At 50.4% G+C, this 27,197-nt stretch overlaps 1 protein-coding gene across 1 annotated transcript; it reads right to left on the bottom strand.

The window, feature by feature from the left end:
* Tmprss13 (transmembrane serine protease 13) lies at window positions 1-27,197 on the bottom strand. The gene is made up of 13 exons (XM_050156373.1): window positions 27,177-27,197; window positions 17,901-18,231; window positions 16,727-16,831; window positions 14,159-14,281; window positions 12,862-12,991; window positions 10,195-10,287; window positions 9,251-9,294; window positions 8,468-8,630; window positions 7,505-7,677; window positions 3,493-3,591; window positions 972-1,114; window positions 663-815; window positions 1-27 (listed from the first exon to the last, which is right to left on the bottom strand). The coding sequence occupies exons 1-13, from the start codon at window positions 27,195-27,197 to the stop codon at window positions 1-3; spliced, it is 1,605 nt and encodes a 534-aa protein (XP_050012330.1).

The raw sequence follows: 27,197 nt of genomic DNA, 5'->3' as shown, positions 1-27,197 counted from the left end.
TTAAGATTTCTGGAAGCGTACCTCACTCTGAAGAGACCAGGAAATCAGAGTAAGGGTGGGCATGAAACATAGAAGCCCAAAGACTAGAAAGTCCAGAGCCTACCATCCCCTAGGACTGAATGCCAGCAGGCACATTCTCTGGGAGAAAGGTGTTGCACTCTGAGGCCCATGGCAGGGGTTCTGGTACAGTCTCCCTCTGCATTCTGCATTGTCTTCCCCTGCCCAAAGAATGGGGGGGGGGGGATTGGCCATAGCCCCAGCTTTATGGTTATAGACAGGAGACTGGCAAGGAGGCAGGGCCAGTAGATCCTTGTGTCCTGATGGTCACCTCCCTGCCATGGAAGGTAGCCTCCTAGCGCCCTCTAGTGGCCAATTTGTATACCTTTGGTTCTCGCTGGGGGAAGAGAACAATATTGGTGCTGGAGCCAAGCCTAGATTCACCCTTTTATAACCCTCTGGGCGCTGTTCCAAGGGACAGGAAGGAAGGAAAACAGACATACTGGTCGTGTCCCAAGCCTGACATCTAACCCAGACATCTTGGTCTGGTCCCAAGCCTGACATCTAACCCCGACTTGGACATTCCCAAAGGCCCAGGACTCAGGTGGCCCCTCTCTAAACACACCCCACCCTCCTCCAGGCTCATCCCTGTGCGGACCGCTCACCTCCATCTTGCTATAGATCCAGGGGAGTACTTCTGTCACTTTGGTGTACACACCAGGCTTGTTCCTCTGGCCACAGCCTGTGCCCCAACTGGTGACACCTGCCAGGTACCAGCGGTTGTTCTGCTCACAGACAAGAGGTCCTCCGCTATCTCCCTGCGAGGAAGAGCCAGAGAGTGAGTCAGCCTGGTGCAGAAGGGGGGGGTCAAAACCAGGAAAGGATGGATCTCCGGTTCCCATGTTATCCTAGCACCCCCGCAATCTCCCATCTCCAGGGTCCTGAGACCTGAGCCCCACCCACAAGGACTTCACCTGGCAGGAGTCCCTCCCTCCTCGAAGGTCCCCAGCACACATCATCCTCGGGGTAAGGTAACTGTCATAGACTGAGTAGCCATTGCACTTCTTGAAGTCGATGAGGTTGACCTGAACCTCTCGAAGATAGATAGATGTCTTCTCTTCAGTGAGGTGAACATGGGGAGAGAGGATTAGAAACCAATGAGACAGCGAGAAGCTTCACAGCCGTCAGTTGCTCCCTCTGGACCCAAACTCTGGGTCTTCTGGGAGTAGAGAGCACCATGTCTGTGCCCAAACCCACCCCAAGGAGGCCGTTAATGGTGGAACACACATTCTCACACTATACACAACTCACTGGCCATACTGAAACAGAGACTTGTTCCCACGTGAACTCACAAGCCTGTGGGGTACCTGACTGTGATGGTTTGTACAGACTTGACAGGGCCTCATCACCTACGAAAGAAACCTCAGGGAATGTCTGGGAAGGATTTTCTTGACTAGTTAACTTAGGTAGGGAGACCCTCCCTAAATCTGGGCAGCACTGTTTTGTGGGCTGAATAAAAACAAGACAGAGAACTGAGTAGCAGTACCAATAAAAGTAATACTAGTAATACTACTTAATAGTAGCCTCTCTGCTTCCTGACTACAGACACAGTGTTACCAGCTGCCATGACATCCCTGCCGTGAGGGATTGTATCCTGGAACTGTGAGCTAATAAACCCTTCCTCCCTTAAGTTATTCTGCCAGGTGTTTTGTGGCAGCCACGGGCAGGGTAATGAACACACTGAGTTGGCACACTCGTTTACATTCAAAGAACCATCTCATATGCCATTTGTTTCCAGAAGCCTCGAGACTTTAGGGCAGGTCTTGATCTCCCACTTATATGTCTAGACCCATAGGACTGAAGAAATGGTTTGCCCCCCTCTTTGTAGCTAATCGGTGAGGTTTCCACTAGAGGGAGCAGGAAACAGTGACCTGAGTGGTGAAGGTGGCCTGAATGTAAGGACCAGGCTGGCCAGGCCACAGTGTTGTGGACAGTCATCTATAGCTGACCCCAGACAAGATGCTCAGACTGAATGAGTTCAAGTAAAACTACTCCACCGTTCCTCCTTCGCTGTCCCAGCCAGGCCTAGTGGTGCAGGTCTGTAATCTCAGTACCCGGAGGCTAAGGCAGGAAGATCAGCTGAAGGCAAGCCTAGACTGCAAAATGAGTGTGGCTTCTGCTTTGGCAGCCTACTGAGTACAAAGGCCTAGCCATGCCATTCAGTAGTAGAGCACTTCTTTTTAACATGAGCAAGAGGCTCTGGGTTCAAGACCCAGTACTGCAAATAAAAAGTCCTTATGTAAACCACAGACATTAACATCCTCTCTCCCAGTCAGTCCAGGGCTCATTGCTTCTCCTCCATCATAGTCGTAGACTCTACCTTCCTTCTGGATGAGATCATTAAGTTTTCCAGCCACTGCTCCTCAACAGCATCCAACCTAGAGGAAAGTACCACTTCCTAGAACTCTCCCCAGCTTCCCACATCCTACAATAAGCTCTTTTAATAGTTTCTTTAAAAAAATATTCATTTTATGTGTATGAACTTTCTTGTCTATGTCTGCTGTGGGATAATGCTCTTGAACACTGTAAAAATTTATCACTAGCATTAGCTTAATAAAATATTTATTGGCCAGTAGCCAGTTAGGAAGTATAGATGGGGCAACCAGATTAAAAGAATTCTGGGGAGAGGAAAGGCAGAGAGTCAGTCACCAGCCAGGTGCAGAGGAAGCAAGATAAGAATGCTGCACTGAAAAAAGTCACCAAGCCGCGTGGCTAAACATAGACAAGAATTATGGGTTAATTTAAGTTGTAAGAACTAGCTAATAATAAACCTGAACTAATAAGTTAAACAGTTTATAATTAATATAAGCCTCTGTGTGTTTCTTTGGGACTGAATGACGGTGGGACTGGGTGGGACAGAAACTTCTGTCTACATATGTCTATGTTACCTGGTCCCCTTGGAGGCCAGAAGAGAGCCTTGGGTCCCTGGAACTGGAGTTACAGGCTATTGTGAGCCACTATATGGGTGCTGAGAATAAAGCCCAGGTCCTCTGAAAGCGTAGGAAGAACTCTTAACAACTGAGCCGTCTCTCCAGTTCTTCTAACAGCCTCTTACTGAAAAGTGTGTTTCCCCTTACTGTCGTGAACAGTAAACCCACGTTGTTCAGCTGGGGGACTTCCTAGCAGTCTTGCCTAGAAGGTGTTCTCACACAGACTGTGCTGATAGAATCACAGGCATCTATGTTCATATATTAACCATGAGTCTGTACATTCAAACTCTCGCCTGGATAGACCTTCATCTCCATACATATGGCCTACAACAGGCGCACACATTCTCAGGTGTCAAGTTCATATATTAACCACGAGTCTGTACATTCAAACTCTCGCCTGGATAGGCCTTCATCAGCATACACATGGCCTACAACAGGCGCACACATACACACACACACAATGTACACACGTGCACACACACAGCCTCGCATCTCTTCCTCTCACCGTCTGTCTCCTTGGTTTTGCCGAAGCCAGTGATCCAGCAGGTCTCATTGAGGCCGAAGGTTTGTCCGTGCATAGGGAGGCAGGCAGGGTGGATGTGAGCTGCAACAAGACATTTGGGTGTCAGTAAAAGAGCAAGGCTGGGGGTTTGGGTAGAGGTCGGGGTGAGGCAGAGCAAATGATTTGTAAAAGTGTGTGATCCTTGCTCTCTCACTAGCTTTGAATCCTCTAAGGTTTTGGACTGACCAGACCTGAAAGTCAGTCATTTCAACTGACCCTGGCAGCCCTCAGTGTGCTGCCGGCATCCACAATGCCATTCTGGTTCCAGTGTCATTGTGTACACTCGACAGAGAGCTTTGGGGGCTTGCTGAAGCCAGGCTGGCAAGGGGGGAAAGTCTCTCCCCAGCAACAGCAGTTCTGGCTAAGAATCTCCCAGGCCTTTCTCTTAAAGCATGGAGAATGAAAGGTACATTTCTGATGTTAGGGCTATGCTGCATGCCACCTGACCCAGGTGGGCACCTGTTGGCTGGCCATCACTTGGGGCTCTCTGTCTGAACAGTCATCCGACATAGGGCAAGTAAACCTTCCACACAGAAAGAGTACACACCTGAAAGCCAAGTCCACAAACCCCTGATAACCAGCTCCCGTGCTGGGCACCATCAACCAAGTGTTACTGCCCATCACTTCGCAAGCTCCCTCAGCGTGGGATCCCCTTAGGTGGTCTGTGTTACTGACCACTCAGCTCCAAAGCGTAGGAGGAAAATACTCGCTGGTAGAGTTTTGCAGTATGCTCAGTCATCTGATAGGTCACTACTGCATTCTGCACCCATTTCTAGGCCTGACCCAGGCTCAGGGATCTATGAACATTTGAGGAGGGAGGGAGAGGCGAATTTGGGTTGTGATTGTTGGTTTTAGATGCCAACTTGCAATATCTGGCATCCCTTGGGAAAGGACTCTCAATTGAGGAGTTATCTAGATCAGGCTGGCCTGTGGGCATGTCTGTGGGGGATTATCTTGATGTTAACTGATGGAAGAAGATCCAGCTCTTTGTGATCAGCTCCAGTGCACAGGCGGAGCCCTGGACTGTCTAAGAGAAGAGAAAGCAGCAAGGATGCCTCTGTTCCCTCTCTCTGATCTTGACTGTGGATGTGATGTGACTAAGCTGCAGGAGCTCCTGCCTTGACTTCCCTGAAAGGATGAACCATAACCTGGAATTGCAAGCCAAAAAAAAACCTAACCCCCATCCCAACCTGTGTACCTTTTGGTCAGGGCCCTTTATCACAGCAACATAAATGAGACTGGAGCATGTGCTAAATTCTTTCATGAACTGGGTCTTAAACATTGGTATCTATACATTTTGTCTGCTAGACCAAACATTGGTATCTACACACACACACACACACACACATTAGTAAATGAAAATGAAAGGGTAATATCAACTATTAACAAAAAAAATCAAATCATGATTCCCTCTTTATGCTCACTGTTGAAAATGTGTCTTAACGTGTAACATGGTTGTATATGTTCTGTAGCTGTAGATTGCTCTTGTTTCGGGGGGGAGGAGTTTAAATTATTGAGTTTTCACAGAAAATACTGTAATTCAGGAAAATCCTGCCCAGATTTGTAAACCAAAAATCCAATCATATGGTGACCACAGGGTTACATAAATCTGAACTGTGGTTCTTAGACTTCAGGTCTGCTTCATGCCCCAGGACCACACCAGGAGGGAAACTAGGTTAAACACAGGTAGGTGTTCAGCCAGGTGGGTTTCAGAGTTGTACAAAGTTGAGAATCCCTGTCGAGGTTCATGTTTTGTCTGTTGCAGGGGAAAATGCTGCTTGAGCTCCCAGCTTAGGGCTCCATAGATGAGCCTGGATGGATGTAGTCATAGCCCTAGGCTCCATAGATGAGCCTGGATGGATTTGGCCATAGCCCTAGGCTCCATAAATGAGCCTGGGTGGGTGTGGCCATAGAGATGCAGTTCAGAGACAAGACTGCACATCAGAGTTCTGCCCAGCGCTCTTTCTCCTCACCCCATTCCGATGAACTATCTGCTCTGATGGGTGGCAGACACTGTTTCCTATGGATGTGCAAGGAAACACCAGTTCATAGACTCAAGGCTCCAGAATGTCTGGCCTAATCAGAGCTCTCCAAGGAAGGAGAAGTGCCTGCTTCACTTTCATGAGACTTTTCTTGGGCTTTTCTTACACCCCATTCTTCAGACTCTCTTCTAAGCTTCCTTAACCTGTCTTCACCAATCTCTTTAAAGACTTTAATTTTTAGTTATGTATGTATGCTTGTCTGTGTATGGCTATGTACACAAGAGTTCAGGTGTCTATGGAGGCCAGCAAAGAGCATCAGGTCCCCTGGAGCTGGAGTTTATGAGCCGCTGGACACAGGGTGCTGGGGCCTTGGGTCCCCCTGGTAAAGCAGTATCTTCACTTAGCCACCGAGTCTTCCCGCCAGTCCCACCAGTTTGTTAAGAAGTCACCTTAGCTATCCTCTGCACTGTCCCTAGCCTGCCATGCCTGACTGCCTTCTCATCTCCTTCTGATTCCCTCACATGACACCATGGGCCCTCTCTGGTGGTCTCAGTGCACCTGTTCTAATTGCCATTGTCTGTGTGGAGGACACATAGGAAGGAGTGAGCACTTGAGCGACCAAATGAAAGAAGGCTCCTTTGACCATCAGTGTCCCCACTGATCTGAGAACATCTGTAGCCTTTCTGTCATGTAGCTTTGCTCCCAAGTTGGAGCAGTGAGCCCCTCAAACCTGGGCTCATCTCGTGTTCTCTACCAGAGTCAGGTAGCGAGGACCTTGACTTGGAGTCAGATCCTTCTGGATACCATCCAGGAGCTTCTACTGCCTGTCACTCACACCCTCGGTTAACCTCTCTCTCTAAAGCTCTTCTTCCCCATAGGTCAGAAGGAGCCCATAGGCTCAGCTCTCCTGGGCTGGTGGGGAAGATTTCACACAGTCATACATATCAAGTATCTCCCAATGTGTTATGGCTCAGATGTAAAATGCTTCTACATGATTGAGCACTGGATCCTGGCTGGTGGCTCTGCTTTGGGAGATCATGGAACCTTTAGAAGGTGGTCTTTGCCAGAGGAAGTAGATTGCAGGGATGGACCTAAAGATTCATGTCCCATCCCACTTCCTGGTCTCACTTGGAACAAGCAGATACATACTCCTGCTGCCTTGAAGCCACATGCTTTCTACTGTGCCTTTCCTCCATGGACTGCATCCCTTCAGCCATGAACCAAATAAATCCTTCTGACCTTAGAATGCTCCTCCTAGGTGTCCTCTCACAGCCATGCCATGAGCAGCTGATGCACACTGTCTGGCAGCTACTATGTGCATAGTTACTAGCATTGAGTCAATTCAATCCATTTACATTTATTAAGGCCAGTATACAAGCCCTATCGCTTTGGCCAATTTATAATGTGAGACATGTCATTTGGGGCACACATATTTCTAAGTCTTGGGCCTAAGTCTCCCCAATTCGTATTCTCTTTCTTCCTCTCCCTGTGTGTTGTTCATATGTATGTGTGCGTGCATGCACACACACATGCACATGCAGACACGTGTAGATGCTGTTGCCCATGCAAGTGTATGCAGTCAAGGATTAATGTCAAGATGTCTTTCCTCATCCATTTCCACACCTTGTGTTTTGAGACAAGTTATCTCATTGAACTAGAAGCTTTGGCTGGCATCAAGCCCCTGGGATCCTCTTGTCTCTGCTCCCCAGTGCTGGCATTGCAGGCACATGCCGCCATGCCCAGCTTTTTACTCTTGTTCTGGGGGTCTGAACTCAAGTCCTCATTCTTGAGTGGTCATCACTGTATGCACTGACTCATCTCCTCTAAACCCCCAGTTTTCTGACTTGTAAAACAATATTTCATGTAATCTCTAAGTTTCCTTGGCGTTTGCTACAACGACACCCTGGAGCCTTAAGCTGGGCGAACAGGGGCTGCAAGTCCAGGTGCTGGGAATCGGGGACCCATTCACTCACGTGACAGGGTCAGAGGCTTGGAAAGCCTCATGAGGGCGATGTCATAGTCATCCTGCTTATCGGTGTAGTTGCCATTGATGATGATCTGGGAGATAGAGGCAGCTTCAGGCAGCTGGTGCAGGTTACTGGTGCCTGCATACACCTTCCAACCCTCCAGAACCATCTCCTGGGTCCTACAAGAGCCACAGAGTATGAGGGCTGCAGTTATACACCTGACACAGTTCACTGGCAAGACCTGCTACATACGGGCAGTCAAAGCAGGAGCACTAGGCTGGAGACAGGGGGATGGATAAAATGACCTCTGAAGGAGTCCTCTCTCTTGTGAAGCCTAAAAATGGCCTCTCGGTCTCCTCAAAATTGTTCTGAACTGGCTGCCCTGAGCCTTAGAGTGGGGGAAAAACCAAATGAATGAATAACTCCTCCGTGTGTCATGCACTCCCACTACCCCATCTGTGTGCTGCTAAGGATGGAACGCGGGAAGTGAGACAGATGTCACCAGCCACGGAGATTTAGACAGGACAAGGTAGTGAAGATTATTTACGCGGGGAGCCAGTTTCCACAAGATCTGTGCTATGGGTCCCCAAAGGCTGCTAGGGACCCTCAGAAGCCAGCTGTGCCACCCTCTAGCTGTCCCTGTCCCTCACGTCCTGAGACAGCATTCTCGATCGTCACTCTTGTGCTGTTAGGTCTTCAGCTGTTGTTGCAGAAGGTGGTAACAACAAGCCTGGGCTTCATTTCGTCTGCTCTCTGGGAAAGGGTCTGAAGTCTTCTGATCTGCCTCACTCTTCCTAGGGGCCTCGTTTCTCATCCTTAGCTCAAATTCAAAGCCAAACCCTTAGTCACATTTGATCTTTGGGGCAGTAGCTGACCCTGAGGACTAGGCTTACACTAAAGTGTCCATAAGCCCTTCCTAGTGACTCCAAGTCCCCAGCAGCATCTAATCAGGGCCTCTCAGGCACTTACGCAAAGAAGCAGTGGGCAGCGGTGAGCACCCACTGGGCATCGATGAGTGTGCCCCCACAGATGTGGGTCGTGCGAAAGTGCAGGCTGACTTGCCAAGGCCACTTGGTCTCTGAGGTCACGGCTCCTCCCACGATCCGCCCGGTCATAGCTCTCAGACCACAGTCTGGGGATAATGGAGAGGACAAAACATGACACATGCTTCTTTTAGAGCCTCTCCTACCCCTCTTGGGACTCGCTCAGGACAAGGAGGGGCAGCCTGATGGGTGTGCTCAGATATGGGGCTCGCAGAGGAGAGAGTGCAGCATGCTGCCTGAGCAGTGGGCACTGCAACCACAGCCCGCACCCTGACTTCACCAAAAACATAGCTCTGGTGGAGCTCCTCACCTGCCCGGGTTCTGATCTTAGGTGGGGGACACTGGGTAGTAGTGGCAGTTGCCCTGTAGGGCTCTCAACGTCAGTAACTACAGCCATATCTGTACAGACGGAGGTGCGGTACCCTCCACGGACAAGCACGAGTGTTGACACAAAACTCCCAGCTAGCCCGCACCTGCTGTCCTCCCTCAGTTCTCAGCTCTTAGCGAAAGTCCAGGGGACTCATGTGAGATGTCAGGGCTGGACTTCCCAAGGTCAGAAGGACCAGGAGGGAAATATTACCCAGAACAGACTCACTGGCCTGGATCCTAAGAGCAACCATCTTCCCTAGAAAGGTTCCATCCCTTTGCCCTAGAAAGCCCCCTCACTCCCATCCTCAAAGGCCACACTCCAAGAAGAAAAACAGCTTACGGGAACACTGGAGGGAGACATAGCGCTGGGAGGGGCACTCAGACCTGCAGCATGAGACAACAAAATGTGAGAAAGGGGTCAATAGCTGCTTCATTCTCCAGACTGGCACCTGCTCAGATCCTGTCCCATTTCCAAGGATGCTACCTTTAACAAAGGAGGTGGGGACTCAGACCGTCCCTCTCCCAGTGGGTGATTCTCCTTATAGTGCTTTCTCCAGAAATATGGATGCGAGGAAGCTATCTCCACCATCATCCCCTTGCCCTCCCAGCTTTCCTCTGGTGAGCCACACATATAGTCTAGTTCCACGTTCTTTGAGCCCCAGTGAGCCTCCATGGTCCCAAACTCTTTCCACAGCTAAACAGACCCTAATGTTCCTCTTCTATAGCCTCCTGCTTCTCATTGTAGCACACGGGGGTCCTAGCCCAAAGCAGGCACCGAGGGACCATCTCTCAACTGGAGGCTTGTTTCTTCTCTCACCCTCACATTAGGTAAGCAATCCATGGAAGACTTCCATCTTTAGGGGCAGGGGGTGACTGGGATGAAGAGGAACTGCTGTATACAAAGATGACAGGAGGGGCCGAAGCTTCGCAGATGGACCTCCTGGGCCCAGGCCACTTGTCAGTCCCCTGTTCCTGTCCCCAGTGATGCATCTTTCCATTCGAACACCACCAGGTGGAGCCTTGTGGACTAGATCTCTGTGGCCCCATGGTTTCTTAGTCATCTTTTAGATCCGGTAAACTGTTTGAGATTAGGAGGCAGGGGCCTCTGACCTTGGGGTGATCTCAGCCCCAGATCTCAGATAAGATCTTTGAAGCCCTAGGTGTCCATAGCATTTTGCAATGGAGCCTGGGAGTCTGGGTTCCAGGAAAGCATGAGAGAGGGGCTCCGTGACACTAAGCACCGCCCCACCTCAGCCCTCGGCACTGTCGGTTGTTACACTGCACCTGTACAGGCTCTCCTGGATGGTGGAATTGTACTTGGACAGTAGAAAGCTGCTGGTGACGTCCCTGTGGGCCACCGCGGATGTTCTGTAAGCGCTGCAAAGAGGAGGGAGAATGAGTACCTGCAGTCAGCAGACCCTAAGTCCTCCAGCAGCATCAGAGCCCTACGTCCTGGCAGACAGGCAGGACAGAATGGCCCGTGTGGTGGCCACACCTGCACAACATCCAAAGCCTGGCTCTGCCACATGCTCCACCGCTCCCTGGCGCCAGCCCTATAGCTAGCCCAATAGCTCTCCAGTATGGTGTAGGTCTGGCCACAGCACCAGTTCCTGGTTAGAAAGGCACGTTCTTGGCTCCACCTCAAATGGACCGAAACCGCTCTGAGGGGCACCCAGCCACCTATGTCTTAACAGCTCCAGGCAGTCTGGTGCATCCTTGACTGTAAGAACACCCAGCTAGCCCTTTATGTCGGGACTGGCTGGTTTTTACATCAACTTGACACAACCTAGGGTCATCTAGGAAGGAAAAAAAAACCCTTAATTGAGAAAATGTCTCCATAGGACTGGCCTGTAGGCAATTCTGTAGGGTATTTTCTTCCTTAATGACCTGGGAGGGCCCAGCTCACTAAGAGTGGTGCCATTCCTGGGCAGGTGTACTAAGTTGTCTAAAAAGTCAAGCTGAGCAAGCTGAGCAAGCCAACAGCTCACTCACGGTCACCCGGAGAATGATCTGGTATAAATGATGGTGACTCTCAGAACAGTTTGCCTCTGAATTATTGTGAACATTTGCTTAAAAAGTTCTAAGTCCTAATTCTAGAGATTCCGATGTGCGGTCCATTTTTACAAGCACCCCGGTGATTGCAGTATGTTCTACTCTGCCTGGAACTTATGTACATTTCTAGAACATTCTATATCCTTTCGTGAACTGGGCCTGAGAATATGCCCCATTCCTCTACCCAAGCACAGTTAAGAATCTCCTCCATTGTGTCCCAACAGAGCCCCCCACAAACCCTTGGTGTGGGACTGTTGGGATAACCCTTTCCCACATCACATTAGAGGGTCTGGTTCTGTTCTTTCATGCCTATGAGTCCCATAATCTCCTAGAAGCTCTGTGGATGCTCTTTGCATAGATGGCAATGGAAGAGAATGCTGAGGACTTTCCGCTTGTACGAGATCACACACAGACAAAGATGCTGGGACTTAAGCCTGGAATAGTCAGTCCCTCCTTTACACACCAGGACTCTGAGACTGAGGTAGGTGCAGAGAACACACTCCGAGTCCTGGCTCCAACCCTATCTTTCTAGGTGTTTCTTCTAGGGGAGCTCACAGTCTCACACTCACCCATTCAACCCTAAACCACTCAGCTGAAGAACTCGGAGAAAGGACTGAGGATGATCCCAGCTGGGAAAGTGCTTGTCACAAAAGTGCGAAGTCCTACGTAAAGGCAGGTACTGTGAAGTTCACTGTGAAGTACAGACAGGACGATCCCTGGGGCTCGATGGCCAGCCAGAATAGCTCACCTCACAAGCTTCCAGCTGATAAGAGACCCTCTCTCAAAAAATAAGGTGACTGACTCCTGAGAAACACCTGATGCTGACCCTACACACATACATACATACTTGTGCAACCACACACATACACACACACACACACAACTCAGACCACGATGGTGAATCTTCGAGGTGCCTATCTGGCCTTCAGGTGAGAGGACCCTTCAGGTAGGAAGGCTCCCAACACTGGTTCCTTGGTGTAAAACGTTTAAAGCTGAAGCCTCACCGGACTGGCCAAACCGCACCTGTCCTATCCTGTTTCTCATTCAGTGAGCCTCATAACTAAGCCACAACTGCTGCAGTTCAAAGCACACTGAAAGTTTTGCACGTCTGAGCTCTTAGTGCCCAGTGTAAGAAATGAGATCTGTACAAACACCCACCCTCCTCACAGAGCCATCCCAGAACCACTCAGTTGGTGATGGCCCAGAAGGTGTTTTCACAAAAAGAGCCCTCGAGAGAACAATGCAATCACAGCTTCCCCAACACACAGTGGGGAAAAGGCAGTGTCCTGGCTTGGTGGCATCAACAAGGGTCTTGTAAGGCTCCTTTCCTTCTCCCTCCTTCCCTCCCCTCCTTACTCTCTCTCCTTTCTTCCTCCTCCCCCTCCTCTCTTCCTTCCTCTTCTTTTAGTTTTTGAGGCAGGTTCTAATGTGGGAGTGTCATATATCAATCTGTTTATTTCATTGGTTAAGCAATAAAGAAACTGCTTGGCCCTCATAGGTTAAAACATAGGTGGGAGGAGTAAACAGAACAGAATGCTGGGAGGAAGAGGAAGTGAGCTCAGACTTGACAGCTCTGCTCTCTGGAGCAGAGACACCAGGCTCCTCTCTCCCAGGCAGCTCCGACCCAGGATGGACATAGGCTAGAATCTTCCCTGTAAGCTCACTTAGCGATGCTACACAGATGATTAGAAATGGGCTAAATTAATATGTGAGAATTAGCCTAGAAGAGGCTAGATAGAAATGGGCCAAGCAGTATTTAAATGAATACAGTTTGTGTGTTGTTATTTTGGGGCATAAGCTAGCGAGGTGGCCGGGGGTGCTGGGGACGCAGCCCCGCCGCTCATATTACAACAAGGTTCTCTCTGTCCAGCTCATGCCAGACTCTCATTCCACGCTTACCTGTTAAAACCCAGCTGCTGGCAGGTCCTGTCAGAGTCGCTGTCACTCCAGCTGCTGCTGCAGACAGGGAGCCACTCGCCAGAGGACCCAGAGTAGACCTTCAGCAGAGACCTGTCCCAGTCGAACCTGACTGCAGGACAGAGAAGGGCAGAGGAGGGTCTCAGCACCCAGGAAACTCCAGGCTCATGGGAACAAGTTGTGGGAGGCTCTGGGAGAGGTGTGGGAAGGCTGGGCTGGCCAAACAGTGATGTCTGGAGGCCCAAGGCCTTCATAAGCACAGAGTTAAGACCAAGGGCTATGGCTGGGCATTGGTTCATCCATCAGGACCCAGGAGGCTGTTGCTGGGAGACGAACAAGCATCTCACCCTTAGAAGGTAATGACATGATCAGAAGAGAATATGACAAGGAGCACAGCATTGATGACCTGAGTGTGTGCTCATGGAACAGCCTTGTTCCCAGATAGGTGCAGTCATGGGCAAGGGTGTGTGAGACCACGCAAGCACAACCACAGAGGTCTAGAGCCCAACAGGTCTTTGTGCTTGGCTAGGACTTGAAGAAACCAAAGGGGTCACAAGTCTGAACATAGAAATTGGGCTCAGAGCACCTTCGGCCTGTTCTCCAGTCAGATTTCCTGTTTTTCTCTGTCTGACAGAGTTTACGTCACCGTCACCAATCTCATCCAGACCGTTCATTTTAAAAGTTAGCATCAGAAGCTCTAAGATGCAGGTAATACATCCATGTCATATAATGTTCAAAACCAAGTTCAAATCTTTGTCTGCTGTGACTCAAACCAAGATCTTCTAATTCTCTGCCCATTGCCTTTGCCCGAGCTACTACATTTCATATTGTGTGTAGTCCCCAGAGTGTACAAACAGGTGCCGACACATGCACACACACACCCATGCACGTACACACGCACGCACACACACACATGCTTCCCCCTGCTCAGCCTTCTTACCACAACCCAGCTCGTCAGTTTTAATTTTGCAGTCCGCCACTCCATCACACACACACACACACACACATGCACGCACACACATGCTTCCTTGTGTTCAGCCTTCTTACCACAGCCCAGCTTGTCAGTTTTAATTTTGCAGTCCGCCACTCCATCACACACACACACATGCACGCACACATGCACGCACATGCTTCCCCGTGTTCAGCCTTCTTACCACAGCCCAGCTCCTCAGTTTTCATTTTGCAGTCCACCACTCCATCACACACACACACACGCATACACACACACACATGCACGCACACACGCATGCACATGCTTCCCCGTGTTCAGCCTTCTTACCACAGCCCAGCTCGTCAGTTTTCATCTTGCAGTCTGCCACTCCATCACAGCGAACGGCGTGGTTGGAACAACTCTCTATCGGTTCTTTGTGTTTGATCCCTGTGTGGCCTCGCCAGAAGTAGACTGGAAAAACAGAACAATCGACAAAGCAGACAGCTGGTCATTACCAGCAATTGCAGGGCAGCATGCTCAGCAGCCCAAGGCCCTGGGGATTCTCAGACACCGACCTGCAATCCCTCTTGGACTCTGGGGCTCTCGTCCCCCATCTGTATGGAGAGAAAGGCTGCTCAGGAGTGTTCTAGGAAGCTCCCACAATCAGAGCAGCCCCAGAAAGATTTGAACAGCCAGCTACCCAGAAATGGAAAGAAAGAGACCAAGAGAAATAACCAGAGATGGCCATGAATTGTACTGTGGAAGCTTCCTTACCCTATGTGTTAGAAAGGACAGTAGTCAGAGAAACTTTCTCTTTCAGTATCCCAGAGTTCCCTATTGGAACCCCTCTGGCAACTCCTCTTCTCTGTGCTACATACATACAAACATACAGAGAGAAGGTGGAGGGAGGAAGAGAGAAAGAGAGAGGACAGAGAATACTGGTACCTGGCCTGTCTTCTTACCAGATAGCAGTTTCTGAGTTTGCGTCCTCCTCCCTCACCCCTAAACATGTGTGTCTCTTGTATTTGGCCCTTGCTTCTCTGCCTCTCCTTATGCCTTTCTGTGTTTTCTTATTCCACAAGCAACATTTGGTTCCTTTCCAAATGTGCAAGGAAGCTTCTCACACCTTCTTGGGAACCAGTTCCAAGTCTTCCTCTGCCTCTAAGCCTGATCTATCACTCTACTGCCCAAGACAGCTCTCTATGCAGCGCCCCATCCCCCAGGCCTGTCATCTAATGCCAAATCCCAGCCTCTGCTTCTCCTCAGCTCTGACCCCATGCTGTCTCCCCAGCTCCACCATGGTCGTGGTCACTCAGGAGACGGCCCCCTGCTGAGGCAGTCTCTTCCTAGTGCAGACACACAGTGTCCTATTCCCTCAGGGCTGTATGCTCTCCTCTCAGCGGCTTTCTCTCCTCCTCCCACACCCCAGATGCTGAAGCTCTAAGGAGTCCTGGGCATCCCTCTCAGGGCTTGGGAAACTGCACAGCCAGGGATCCCTGGGAAGTGTTTTGGATGGAGTGATGATGGGAGAAGAACCAAGAGGCTGGGCTTGACTAAAGATCATACTACCTCTCTGGCCTCCATGAAGGAGTGGTGGGGACTTCGGGAAATGTTGTAGAACCAGGTTAGAGCTTTAAGGCTACTTGGTGAGCTTGCCCTTGAGTGTCTCTTGGCCCTCCACGGGTCATTCCCATTGTTCTCAGAAGCAAAGAGGGAAGGAGCAGATACAGGGTATCAGCTCAAGGCGACCTGGAAGCCATTGCATGACCACACCACCTGGTCAGCAGGTGGGAAACTGAGACTCGAAATGACAACTAACTTGCTGACATCATACAGCTCATGAGCAGCAGAGGCGGGATGCTGGAGCAGGAATGTGTGGTCGCAAATCTATGCTCTAACAGCACGCTTCCCTCTTCCCCTAACAGCCGCGCCACCAGAAGTATCCATGCACCCATCCATCTCTCCGTTTACCATCTCATGCTGCCTCTTCCACAGTCTATGGTTAAAGCTTTCCGGCCTCGTGTAACTAAACAGATGGGCTCCAGGCTCCCAATGTGCATCTCCTCGTTGGGTGGATGCATTCCTCCCCTCCACCCAATGCAGACCTCGACCACCTGCCCCCCCCCCATATGCACACACGCCTCTGACGTTCAAGAGAGGCACCTCTGCTCTCACACTTTCCAGGTCCTCACTAGGAATTGCATGCACCCTATCCGGCGCCACTCTCTCTTTTTCCTGACAGTCACATTGAGGTCACTTAGCCTGATTTACTTTTAGCTCTGTTCCTCAGGAGTGGATGACCTTTCCTGGGACGGAATAGCTTGAGATTCGCTCATCCTTGCTCCCTCCTAGGCTCCCCCTTTTGGGCTGGCTTCTAATGGATTGCTGATCAAGGAGCTTAGGGCATGTTCTGAGTATCTTTTCCCAAAGGACAACATGAAGGGCCTGGATCCCAGACAGCACATCTTGACCCCTTGACCTTCGGAGGCTTTTCCGTTATTTTAATGGCATATTGGTTTTCATAGACAGCTATATGTTTTCATAGTGAGATTTTATGCCAAAAATTGTACACTTCCCTTATATAGTTCTCCTGGTCCAGGTAAATTGGAATCTTATGAAGTATGGGCTGAATTGAATGATTAATGACGAACTGGATCCCATTTAATGTTACTGAAACACAGCCCAACAGAGTTCGTGCAATTGCTCCAGTGAATCCTCAGAATTCAGCTGCAATGATGGGCCCTAACCCACAATCCCATGGTACTCCACACTCTTAGCCCAGTCGTCTCAAAGGACCCATAATCCAAGGTCCTTATGCTGATATGAGTCCCCCAGTCAGTCCCTGTGGTACGGCTCCATGACCCCATTTCATTCCGAGATGACCCAAACCCACCCTGTCCCCTCTGTTCAACTCACAGAGAAGGATGAGTGAGATCACCAGGCTGATGAGAAGGATGATACACCCGATGAGGGGCAGCTGTCTCTGGGTCTCCTGCCAGGAGAACTTGGGCGAGCTGGGACCTAAGAACAGGGTGGCAGGGAAGGAAAACTGCTGGGGAGGAGTTCAGCATGGTGGAAGACAGAGAAGGAAGCAAAACTGGCCCTTGCGGATCTTGCTAGGACCCTTGCGCCTTGCAATGTATCTGCACCCCTATCTACCCATCTCCACCTCTCTTATGCAGCCCCTCCCCTTGGCCAGGCACTGTACGTGTGTCCTGCTATTTGATCTTCACAGCATCCCATGAGCTGAGTCTTATTAGGTCCATTTCTTTAGATGGGGAAACTGGCGCTCATTGAAATGCAATTAGTTACCCAAAGTCGCTAAGCTGGTGACGATTTGGTCAGAGGTTCCAATGCAGTATCTCATTTCAGAATCCATCCCACCAAAGTGCCTCTCTTACCCTGGACAGGGACAAGCAAGAATGGGCCCTAAACCTTGAGTGTTTCTTCACAGTCAAATAGCAGCCAGGCTGGAGTATATATATGGGGGTAAGGCAACGAGGTCAGGCTGAGAGCAGTCTCCTGAGGGGAAGAGCCGAGGCTGGAGGCCCCTCGGGCTCTTTGACCTTCCAACAACTGAACTGCTGAACCCCCATCCCTCCTCACCGCCTCCCTGCCACACACACACACACACACACACACACACACACACACACACACAGAGTTTGGAAGCTTGGAGAGTGTCAGAGTCCCTCTCATTCTTCTTCCACACAGAACAGACACACCGATCATGACCTTGCACTACTGCAGACCCTAGCTTCCCCGGCACACACGCAGATCAGCCCCTCCTCTAGCCAGAAGTCCTTGCTCTTGGGATCAGAGCTCTCCGATAGGCAGAGCAGTCTTCAGTGTTGCAGCGTCCTAGCTCCTGGCTTTGGGATCCCCTTCCTTTTGTTTAATTTTCCACTGTCTAAGGCTCTCATGTTATGGTCCCTGTCTACCCTCACCTCTCCAGATACCCCATGTCCCACTCTGGCTGCCTCCCGTGTCATTATCCCAGGGTCATGAGGAGCAGGGTGATTTCTGAGAACATCCCTCTGCCCAAAGATACTGCCCTGGTTCTCTGCCCTCCCTGCGATGGTCCCCTTACCTGGGCTCTCCCCGGTGGCCCTGGTGGCTGCTGCTGACCTGGCAGGAGATGCCCGGATGGGGACAGCCCCCAATGGTGTTGCTCTAACAAGGTACACTCTCGTTGGGGAGGATGTCGTGGAGGCTGACCTGGCCGACGATGACCTGGTAGGTGATACCCCAACTGAAGACGATCTTGCTGGAGAAGCCTGAGGAGGAGAAGCCCGGGATGGAGATGCCCAGACTGGAGATGTCCTTGCTGGAGAAGCCTGAGGAGATGTTCTTGCTGGAGAAGCCTGAGGTGGTGTCCTTGCTGGAGAAGCCTGAGGTGGTGTCCTTGCTGGAGAAACATCCTGCAAATAAAATGAAGGACATTCCTGTGTCTACTCCCAGCCAACCCATTCCAGATATGGGCCCTACTGAATTGGAGGTGAACACTCTGGGGCAGGTGGCAGGGGACAGAGAAAGGCCTGTGCTTGAACATACTCAACACAAGTCCTGAGCAGAGCAGTCCAGAGTTCTCCTCTTGAGAACATCTGACACAAGCTGGGATCATTGTCACTACTGAGTAGACACCACAAATATAATTTTCAAGTCCTCTCCTCCAGGATTCAGAGGCGATGGATTGGCCACATCTTCACTTTCCTGGGGCCCATGTGCTGTGTTCAAGGAAGATTTTGACCACACTCAAGGCAGGACCCAGAGAGCCTCCCGTAGAGAGCTGCTAGAGCCCATCCATGGACAGGGGTAGTTACACATGAGAGCCCTTATCCCAGCTGGCAGCACGGGGATGTATGTGACTGTGTTTAGGGACATTCGGGCACCTGCTTCTGCTGCCCCAGCTGTTCCAACACCAAGGTCATCCTCTTACTGCTGCTGTCTAGAGAATAGATTTCCAAAATAAGCTGACTTTTTTGGCCCCTACAAGGAGGATGGGAACAAAAAAGGCAGAACTAGATATAGAAGACATACTTGTTTCTACGGGTGCCGAGAGGTGAAGCCAGGGCACTGTGTATGGCAGGCAAAAGCTCCATTGCTGAGCTACACTCCTTGCCCAAACTTGGCTTTGGGTATAGTAGGCAACTACTCTGCCCCTGAGCAACTCCCTCGGCTGAGAGTGCACTCGACCACAGAGTCAGGGAGCCCTGGGGCCCAATCCTGGGCCCATCCTTGCATAGCCGAAGGACTGGAACCAGCCCCTGAGTCACTAAAGCTTTCTGTTCATCTGTCAAGTAGTCTGGCACTAATCGGGGGAGTCCTCGCTGGGGTCCAGGATGCAGAAGTTCACCTGGTAAATAACGTTTTCCTCTCCCCGTTGTCTCTCCACGCAGAGGGTCAAGAGAACCAAGATTCGGTGGCCATGGAGAACGGGTGAATGAGGGGAGAAAAGAGTGTTGGGAAAAAGCCAGACTGTGGCCCTTTATTTAGAGGGACAGGCCTCAGCGATGTGATATCCTGAGTGAACTTCCCAGCAGTGGTGGCCTGAACCATGGCTCCTGGCAGGGGCCTGTATGACAGCACCTCCATTGGTGCCCGTCCTTGCAAACCCGCTCCACTCTTCCCCACCACTGGGGAACTTCCTATGGTTTGATATAACAAAGTACACTTTAGAATCTACAGCAAACTTTCACGTCTGTGTCCTTGTGGGGTTCTCAACTCATCCTGAGAATTGATTGGTTCATCTAGAAGATAATTTTCTAGAGTTGGATTACCAAAACCACAGAGTCAGGATCCCACCCGGGGCTCCTTACTTCTGTCTTCATGCATGAGAAACTGTTGGTGCTGTTTTCTGAACACTGACCCAGGGCCCTCTGAGCATTTGAAGCCTGACCAAAGAATTGGTGTCTGGAGCCTTATAAGGCAGGAGTTCCACAGGGGGCAGAGGCAGAGCCCAGGGATTTCTTAGTAGGATCTTGACCTTGTGGTACTTTTTGTTGTGAACTATGGTTGCCTCCCTGTCCCCATTCCCCCTGCCCACCAGGCCTGATTGGAGTCTTGTGACCCAGGACTGCAGCCACTAGGGTTACAGCGACTATGCCCGAATTCAGCCTCGTGATATGAGCAAGCGACATCACGCCTTTCCACGCCAGCTTCCTTATCTGCAAGGTGGGGGTAATCACCTGGCTTCGTATCCCAATAGTCATAGATGTGACATGCAAAGCACTTGTCCATAGTAAGGGCTGGGATGACACTGGCTGTTGACAGTTGGGTCTGCCTGATGTTTGAGAATGCTTGGCTCGAGATTCATCTGCTTGAGCAGAGCTGCACCCATTCTCTGCTAGGGCAAGAGCCAGCCAGAACTTGTTTGACTTGCATAAACAGGGCTAATCTCATCTCCTTCCCCATACAACCGGGAATCTATGTGAACAAGCCTGGGCTATACACGAGGGTCCAGCTAAAATGAAGGTAACAGCCCATGAGCACCTTACTAGGTCCCATGTCAAGCTCCTACTCGCTTTCTGTAGTTGGCAGTGTTGGCTCCACTTTACAGATATTGGAACTGAGGGCTGGTAATAGAGCTTGCTGCCAATCCTGAAACCTGAGTTCGATTCCTGTCACTCACATGGTAGGAGAGAAATGATTGTTGCAAGTTATCTTCTGGCCTTCTTGTGAGTGTACCACACACAACACACATGTAAAAAATTAATAATAAAAATGTGATCCATTTTCAAATTTCTAGGTCGAGTAAGGAAGAGGGCTTGTGTTCTAAACAGACCAACTTGTAACCAATGATGTCACAAATTATCAGAGCAGTCTCCCTCCTGTCTCCTGGGCTCACCATCTGTAGAGTTTCACACATACTGTCCAGTCTGGTTTTCCCAAGGGGCCTGGTAAGCAAACTGGTGAGAATGTCCATCTCTGCTCTCCTTCTTTGGTTTTGTTTGTTTACACAGTTGCTTGTCTGTTTGTTGAGATGGGGGTCTCATGTAGCTCAGGCTAGTCTTGAAAATCTGGTGTAGCCAGAGATGATCTTGAACTTCTGATCTACCTACAGGTATGTGCCATCACACCCAGTTTGGGCAAAGGTGAAGATTAAATCCAGGGCTTTGCACATCCTAGGTTTGCATTCTGCCTGCCTAGCCACAGCCACGGATCAGCCATCCACACTCTATCCAGGGGAGCTGGGACTCGGGGAATGGCCCCAGCTTCCCACTTAAAGGAACTCCCAATATTCTGATCCCCAGCCAAGGACTCTAGCTGTCTCCAACTGAGCTTGACCCTGTGATCCTGGCTTGATCACAAAGGGCTTGAGGGGAGGGGGCTAAGAAGGTCCGGGGCAAAGAAGGTCCGGGGCAAGGAATACAGAGAAATTAGGGGAGGGGAGATTTGTGAAGTTGGAGTAAGAGAGAGAACAGAGAAGAAACTGGTGATGGGACAGGAAGGTGAGACGTTGGTAGAAGTTAGAGGAGGTATTGCTGGAAAGCTGGTAGGGAGCCCTGGGTCAGAGGCACTCAGCCCCAGCCTTCACAGACTCAGCCCTGTGTTATCAGGGTGGGGATGGGGGGACTGGGTAGTGTAGAGCCTCTCAGACCTATGCAGGAGGACAGACCTAGAACCCTAAAATCTGGATGAGAAATGACACTTGGATAACTGTGAGCCCCAGGAAGGTGTCAGAATGGAAGGACAGCCCTGAGACAAGAAGACCGGAAGTCGCTGAACTTTGACCCAGACTTCACAGGTCATTAGGCAGCACCCTCATCTTCAGAGCCCATGAGAAGAATTCCAGAGCCCACAGCCTCCCTCTGTACACGTTTCTTGTCCTGCCACTCCACCCCTCTGGAAGTGCTTCCTGATGTCTAACCTACTACAGCATTAACTCATTTCCTCCCCCTCCATCCTCAGAAAGCAATGGCAGAGATGTCACCCTCCCATATGGAGGCTTGACTTCGTCCTGACAACAGATGGGGCACCAGGAAGGGAGGAGACTTCTTGCCCAAGGTCCTTAGGTACTAAGGTAGAACCAGGGGACCAGAACTCAGGCCTCCCAATCCCAGCCTTTGCCAGTGAGCACAGCTTCCTGGAAAAGAACTTGTGATCAAGTCCTTGCAGGGCCCTGCCCTGTGCACAGCCTCCTACAGACCAGAGGCCATTCAAGCTGCATGGGCAGGTGTGGATGACCGAGTTAGCACCTGGGTAACTCGGGGCATTTCCTACCACTACCATTAATTCCTTCTGACCCCACCCCATGGTCTCAAAGGTCATCCTTTTTCATAACAATCAGGCATCAACCACGCTGCACGCTGTCACCTCTGATACTCCTGGCTGTGCCTGAGAAGCTCCAGAGAACCTGTTCACAGTTTGTTGGGCTGTCTAGAGGTCCTGGTGCATCACTGGAGACCAAGAGGGCAGGAAGGGCATATACCATGAAGGAAAGCAGAAAGCTGGACATGGCTGTGTGTGGCTGTCATCCTAGTGTTGGGGACACGGAGACTCCGATCTTTAGAGCTCACCAGCCACAGCCTAACAGAATCAGTACACTTCCAGTTGAAGGAGAGACCTTGTCTCAAGGCAATAAGGATGATGTCAATAAAGGAAGCCAGTAGTCACCCTGCTCTGACTGCCACACGCTCATACACCTGTGCACTCACATGCACGCACCACACACATGAGCACATGCATGTAGTTGATCATGCATGTGTGTATGCGCTTGTGCGCACACACACACATATGTATATTTTTTCCAAAGTCCCATATAGCAGAACAGGAGCTAAAGCCCCCCTCCAAGCCCCTATTTCTAGTCCTGTCTCCCTTCTACCTCAGCTCCCAGGGATGGATTCCTCACCCCCAGGTGAATGGGGCATTCTTTTGTTCTCTTAGGTGGTGGGGCACCGGAGCTAGTTAACAGCCGAGTGTGGCTTAATTGATCTCCCCTGAGTTTCCTGTGGGTTAATCAGATAGCTAGCGATTGCTGCAGGCTGAGCTCCCTGGCTCCTCAGCCGCACACAACCCACAAGAAGAGCCCCACACAGGCTTTTCTGCTGGACCCAGAAAATGTGCAGTGGCCTCTGCAGTGACAGACCAGCAGCCTCACCTCAGACAGGCCTGTGGGGGCTCCCTTCCAGAGCCATCAAGGGATGGAAGGTCCTTGAAACCCCACTAATTGCAGCTTCTTTCTAAGATGGGGGCCAAGGTCCAGAGAGGCTCTGACGATCCCAAGAGGCCATGTGAAGGCAGTGGTAGGGGCCACAGGTCACCTGGTCCCTTCCTTGAGTTGCTGCTATCTAATGCTGTACGCGCCACCTCCAGTGAGCAAGCCCAGACTCGGGCTCTGGGGCACCCCTCTTTACCAGTGACCCTGAGTTTTAGGGACTGTCAAAGGAGGAGGTGCATGAGCTAGACCATGGTCAGAGCCCAGCACTCTGGAGTCCTAGTCCTTACTGGAAACTATTTTTTTTTTCTATTGTTGTGTTTTCAAGAATTTTGCTATATAGCCCAGGCTGGCCTGGAACTCCCAATCCTCTGCCTTTCAAGAGCGGGAATGATAGGTACGCTTCCCCTGTCTAGTCCAGGAACTGCCTTTGATAAGGCCTAGAAGGTCCTGACTACTGGAGTGAGGACCTTGGACCAGACTGGTTCAGGGCATCAGGCTTCACGGTGCCCCTTGGGTCATGGCTCTCCCCGACGCTCCTCCTCTAGAGAACCCCACAGACACAAGCCCCCTCAGAAGGCAGGCTGTCCTCCATTGCCTCTTCCCAAACACAGGACCAGCTTTCCCAGGCATATGCATGCAATATGAGCTCAGGGACCTCGTCAGCCTGACCAGCAAACCCTGTGTGAAGTACAAGAGCTTGCTTCAAGCCTAGGCAGCACCTTCCTGCAGGCTCTCGGCTCTTTAATGCCTAAAATGAAGGGATTGGCCACTGTTTCCCAGAGGCTTCCATAACATTAAGGTCACATGGAGTTACCATGGAGCTCGGTCATGGGCCTTCATGGTAGGGCTTGAACCCCAGACAGAAATTCACATTTTTCCCTGCAGTGGCCTCTACCCAGTGTTTCATTTGAATAGAAGGGGCAATTGCTGCAAGGACTTGAAAATGACTGCCCCAGATGAGTGAGCACCCAGGTCTTTCAGTTTAGAATGTCTCTTGGCACATGAAAGAGACTGAAAGGAGGAAGCATGAGATCATACCTTACTCTTCACTTGATGGATCATTCATTCGTTCATTCATTCATTCATTCATTCACTCATTCATCAGTGTATTCATTCATTCATTTCATTCATTCATCCATCTGTTCATTTACCAATGACTTTAAAGAACATGGTGTGTGAACCCAGGGAGATGGCTCAGGGGTACAGTACTTGTCATGAAGGTGTGAAGATCTGAGTTCAAATCCCCAGAACCCATGTAAAGTCGAACATGGCAGTGCACATCTGCAATCCCAGTGCTCCTGTGGTAAGATGGAAGGCAGAGACAGGAGGATTCCTCTAAGGGAATGGGCCAAATAGCCTGAAGTATGTATGCAACTGAAAACCAGAGAGTCCCTCTCAAGAAAGGGCCAACTCTCAAGGATGTCCTCTGACTGCCACACAAGCCCTGGAGAGAGAGAGAGAGAGAGAGAGAGAGAGAGAGAGACAGAGAGACAGAGACAGAGAGAGACAGAGAGAGAGAGAGAATGTATATAACACCCATACATCATATAAATACATAAAGATTAAAAATAAAAATGAAACACTGAGTGCTCAAAATGTTGCCAAGCAAATGGTATTGTCTGCCTCTGTTTCCCTGCTCAGCCTCTCCTGTCTACACACAAAGGTAGTGATGTATGGAACTAGGGCCTAGAGGGTACTTTGGGCTGTCTCCAGCAGACGAGCCTCAACCCATGAGTGCCAAGACCTTCGTTTGGAGGACAAGTTGATGTCCTGTTGTGTTTTCCCACCTGTCCACCTGCCAGGGTACGGGCCACCCCCATTGTTGCTAGACAGGAGGAAGCTGTGTTGCCAAAACAAGACACTTAAGCTAAGTGGCCACTGTTACATCAGCCAGTCTTCCCGCCCAGTGCTGAAGCTGGAGCCCAGTGTTCACTCCCACATAGTCACACCAAGTCACAGGGGACAAGACAGAATGAGACTCGGTGGGGTGTGCCAGGTGCATGCTGATCAGCACCAGTGACAGCACAAAACAGGTGTTCCAGAGAGGGGTGTGGCCCTACAGGACAAAGGCAAGCTGTTGGCGGTGCCTCCAGGTTGGGGCAGTGGGATGTCAAGGGGTCCTGAGAGTACTGGTCCTCCATCTTGGGAACGTGGCCAGCCTCCTGGGAAGGGTATGCATCTTGGCTCAATCTGGGCCTCACATATAGTTAGCTGCACAGCAGGACATCTTCCTTAGAAGGCACTCAGTTCCTCCAAGCATTGAAAAACATGACCCACTTGGCAAAAGCACAAGAATAGCATGTACACCCAGTAGGACATACTTGCAATCCCACTGTGTGCATCATTCCAGCAACTTCCAGTGGAAGCAGAAAGAGATCTTCGGGACCATTAGTTCAGCCCTTCTCTTCATCAGGTGAGGAGACTGAGGTATAGAGAGAAGAGTCTGTCTCAGTTTAGAGGGGCCAACATTAGACTCCAGATGGAGATGAAAAAGCTACATGTCATGACTGTGTCTGCAGCTGTGGTAGACCAGATGCCATTCAAAAGGACCCTGACTATACAGAAGACTTCTGGGTGTCCTTGAGACAGGTGCTCCATTTTACAGATGAAGACACCAAGGGACGGGAAGCTGAAGTGAATGTGTTCTGTCACTTCTGTCTACCATGACGAGTGGCTCTTTCTTGGGTTATTTTGCAACTTCAGTCTTGCTATGTAGCCCAGGAAGGCCTGGGACTAGCTCTTTATCCTTCAGCCTCAACCTCCAGCATAGTGGGGATAGCAGACGGGTACCACCCAATTCATCCAACTCTGCTTTCCATTAGAATACGGAGCAGCAGCATTGCCTTCTCCTCCCCTTCCTATGATCCTCCTGAAGGTCAGCACATGCTGCAGGAGCACTGACAACTGAAGCCCACGGACCACCACTGGAACTCACTATGCTAGGATTAAAGACATGCACCACCACACCTAGCTGCTCCATCCTACTCTTATTTAACTTAAGAAATCCTATGTGACAAGATTTGGAGGCAACTATAGACTCCTTGCTCCTAATTCTGGGGAGGTAAGTTCCTCAGCTGGACATCACCAACCCAGCACAGGAGGAGGGGTAAGCTCTCTGACTGCGCCCAGCTCAAACTCACCACCTTTCAGATAACTCAGGCCCCTTCTTTGAATCTGGGGACTAGCAAATTTCCAAGGAGGGCAACCCATGACTGTGGCCAAGGGGTCCCATGCCTCCTATAATCCATCATTCTTCCCTGTGTGGCCCCTTTCTGCTGAGCTTAAAGACATGAGCCAAAAGGACCAGAGGGGAGAGAGAGCAAGGGAGGCAGCCGAGGAAAGGAAGAGTCTAGATGGGTCTGGGAAAGTAGGAGAAGAAGACAAAACCCTCAGCAGACACATACCCAGGATCAGAATGGACCACAAGCTGACCGCAGCCTAGAACAGAGGATGGGTTGGACGTCCTCAAACCCAGGGCTTGTTAATCCTTCCCAGAGTTTCAGACCTCACAATATCAATAAAGTACAAAAGTGTGAACAGGAACAGAAAACATGAGCCAAGGGAAAGTTAAGGAGAAAGGGGCGCATTGAACAAAGCTTCGGGGATACCTGATGTATACACGACTTGCTTTTCACACAGGACACCCCCCACTGCTCTCCGTCACCTCTAAAAGCAGCAGAAGAAGGAAGCCTGAGTTGTAGCAGAGGATACTATGGTTAGACATAAGTAAGAACTTTCCATGTGCATTAAGTCCCCTAGTAAGTGACCAAGCATAGATAAAAACCTTCTTGAAAATCTTAAATGTATATAGAAAAGTCACATTTTTTTCTGGGAAGGTTTAGGAGGTTCTTGGTTCTCAAACTAGCAAAGAATAACTTCGATTAAATCAGATTCTCAACCATCCAAGTTGACCATGTAACAGCAGGGATGTCTTTGCCAGGCACAGATTAAGTCCTATCCAGGCCTCAGCCACACAGTCCTGGGGTGCCTAGTAACCAGACCCATGTTTTACGGTTTTCTCCTCTTAGGGCTCCTTCTAGGGATGAAGATAAAAGGAGGTTGATATCTCCGGGTCCCAGGCAACGTCCAGTTAGAAGAGGCATTCTATTGTCCCTTAACCCAGGGCAGGCCTTGGCAGTGCCCCTCCTGTCTCCAGCATGTCCCTGCTCAAGTCTGGGAGAGCCTGGGAGATGTTGGCTTACTCACCCGGTGGCTGCCTCTGTCCAT

The sequence above is a fragment of the Alexandromys fortis genome, unplaced genomic scaffold (genome assembly GCF_014885135.2).
Source record: "Alexandromys fortis isolate MF-2015 unplaced genomic scaffold, M_Fortis_MF-2015_v1.1 scaffold_89, whole genome shotgun sequence".
In the NCBI taxonomy this organism is placed as follows: domain Eukaryota; kingdom Metazoa; phylum Chordata; class Mammalia; order Rodentia; family Cricetidae; genus Alexandromys; species Alexandromys fortis.
The sequence above is the reverse complement of the archived record's forward strand: the minus strand, read 5'-3'. Positions and strand labels throughout refer to the sequence as shown.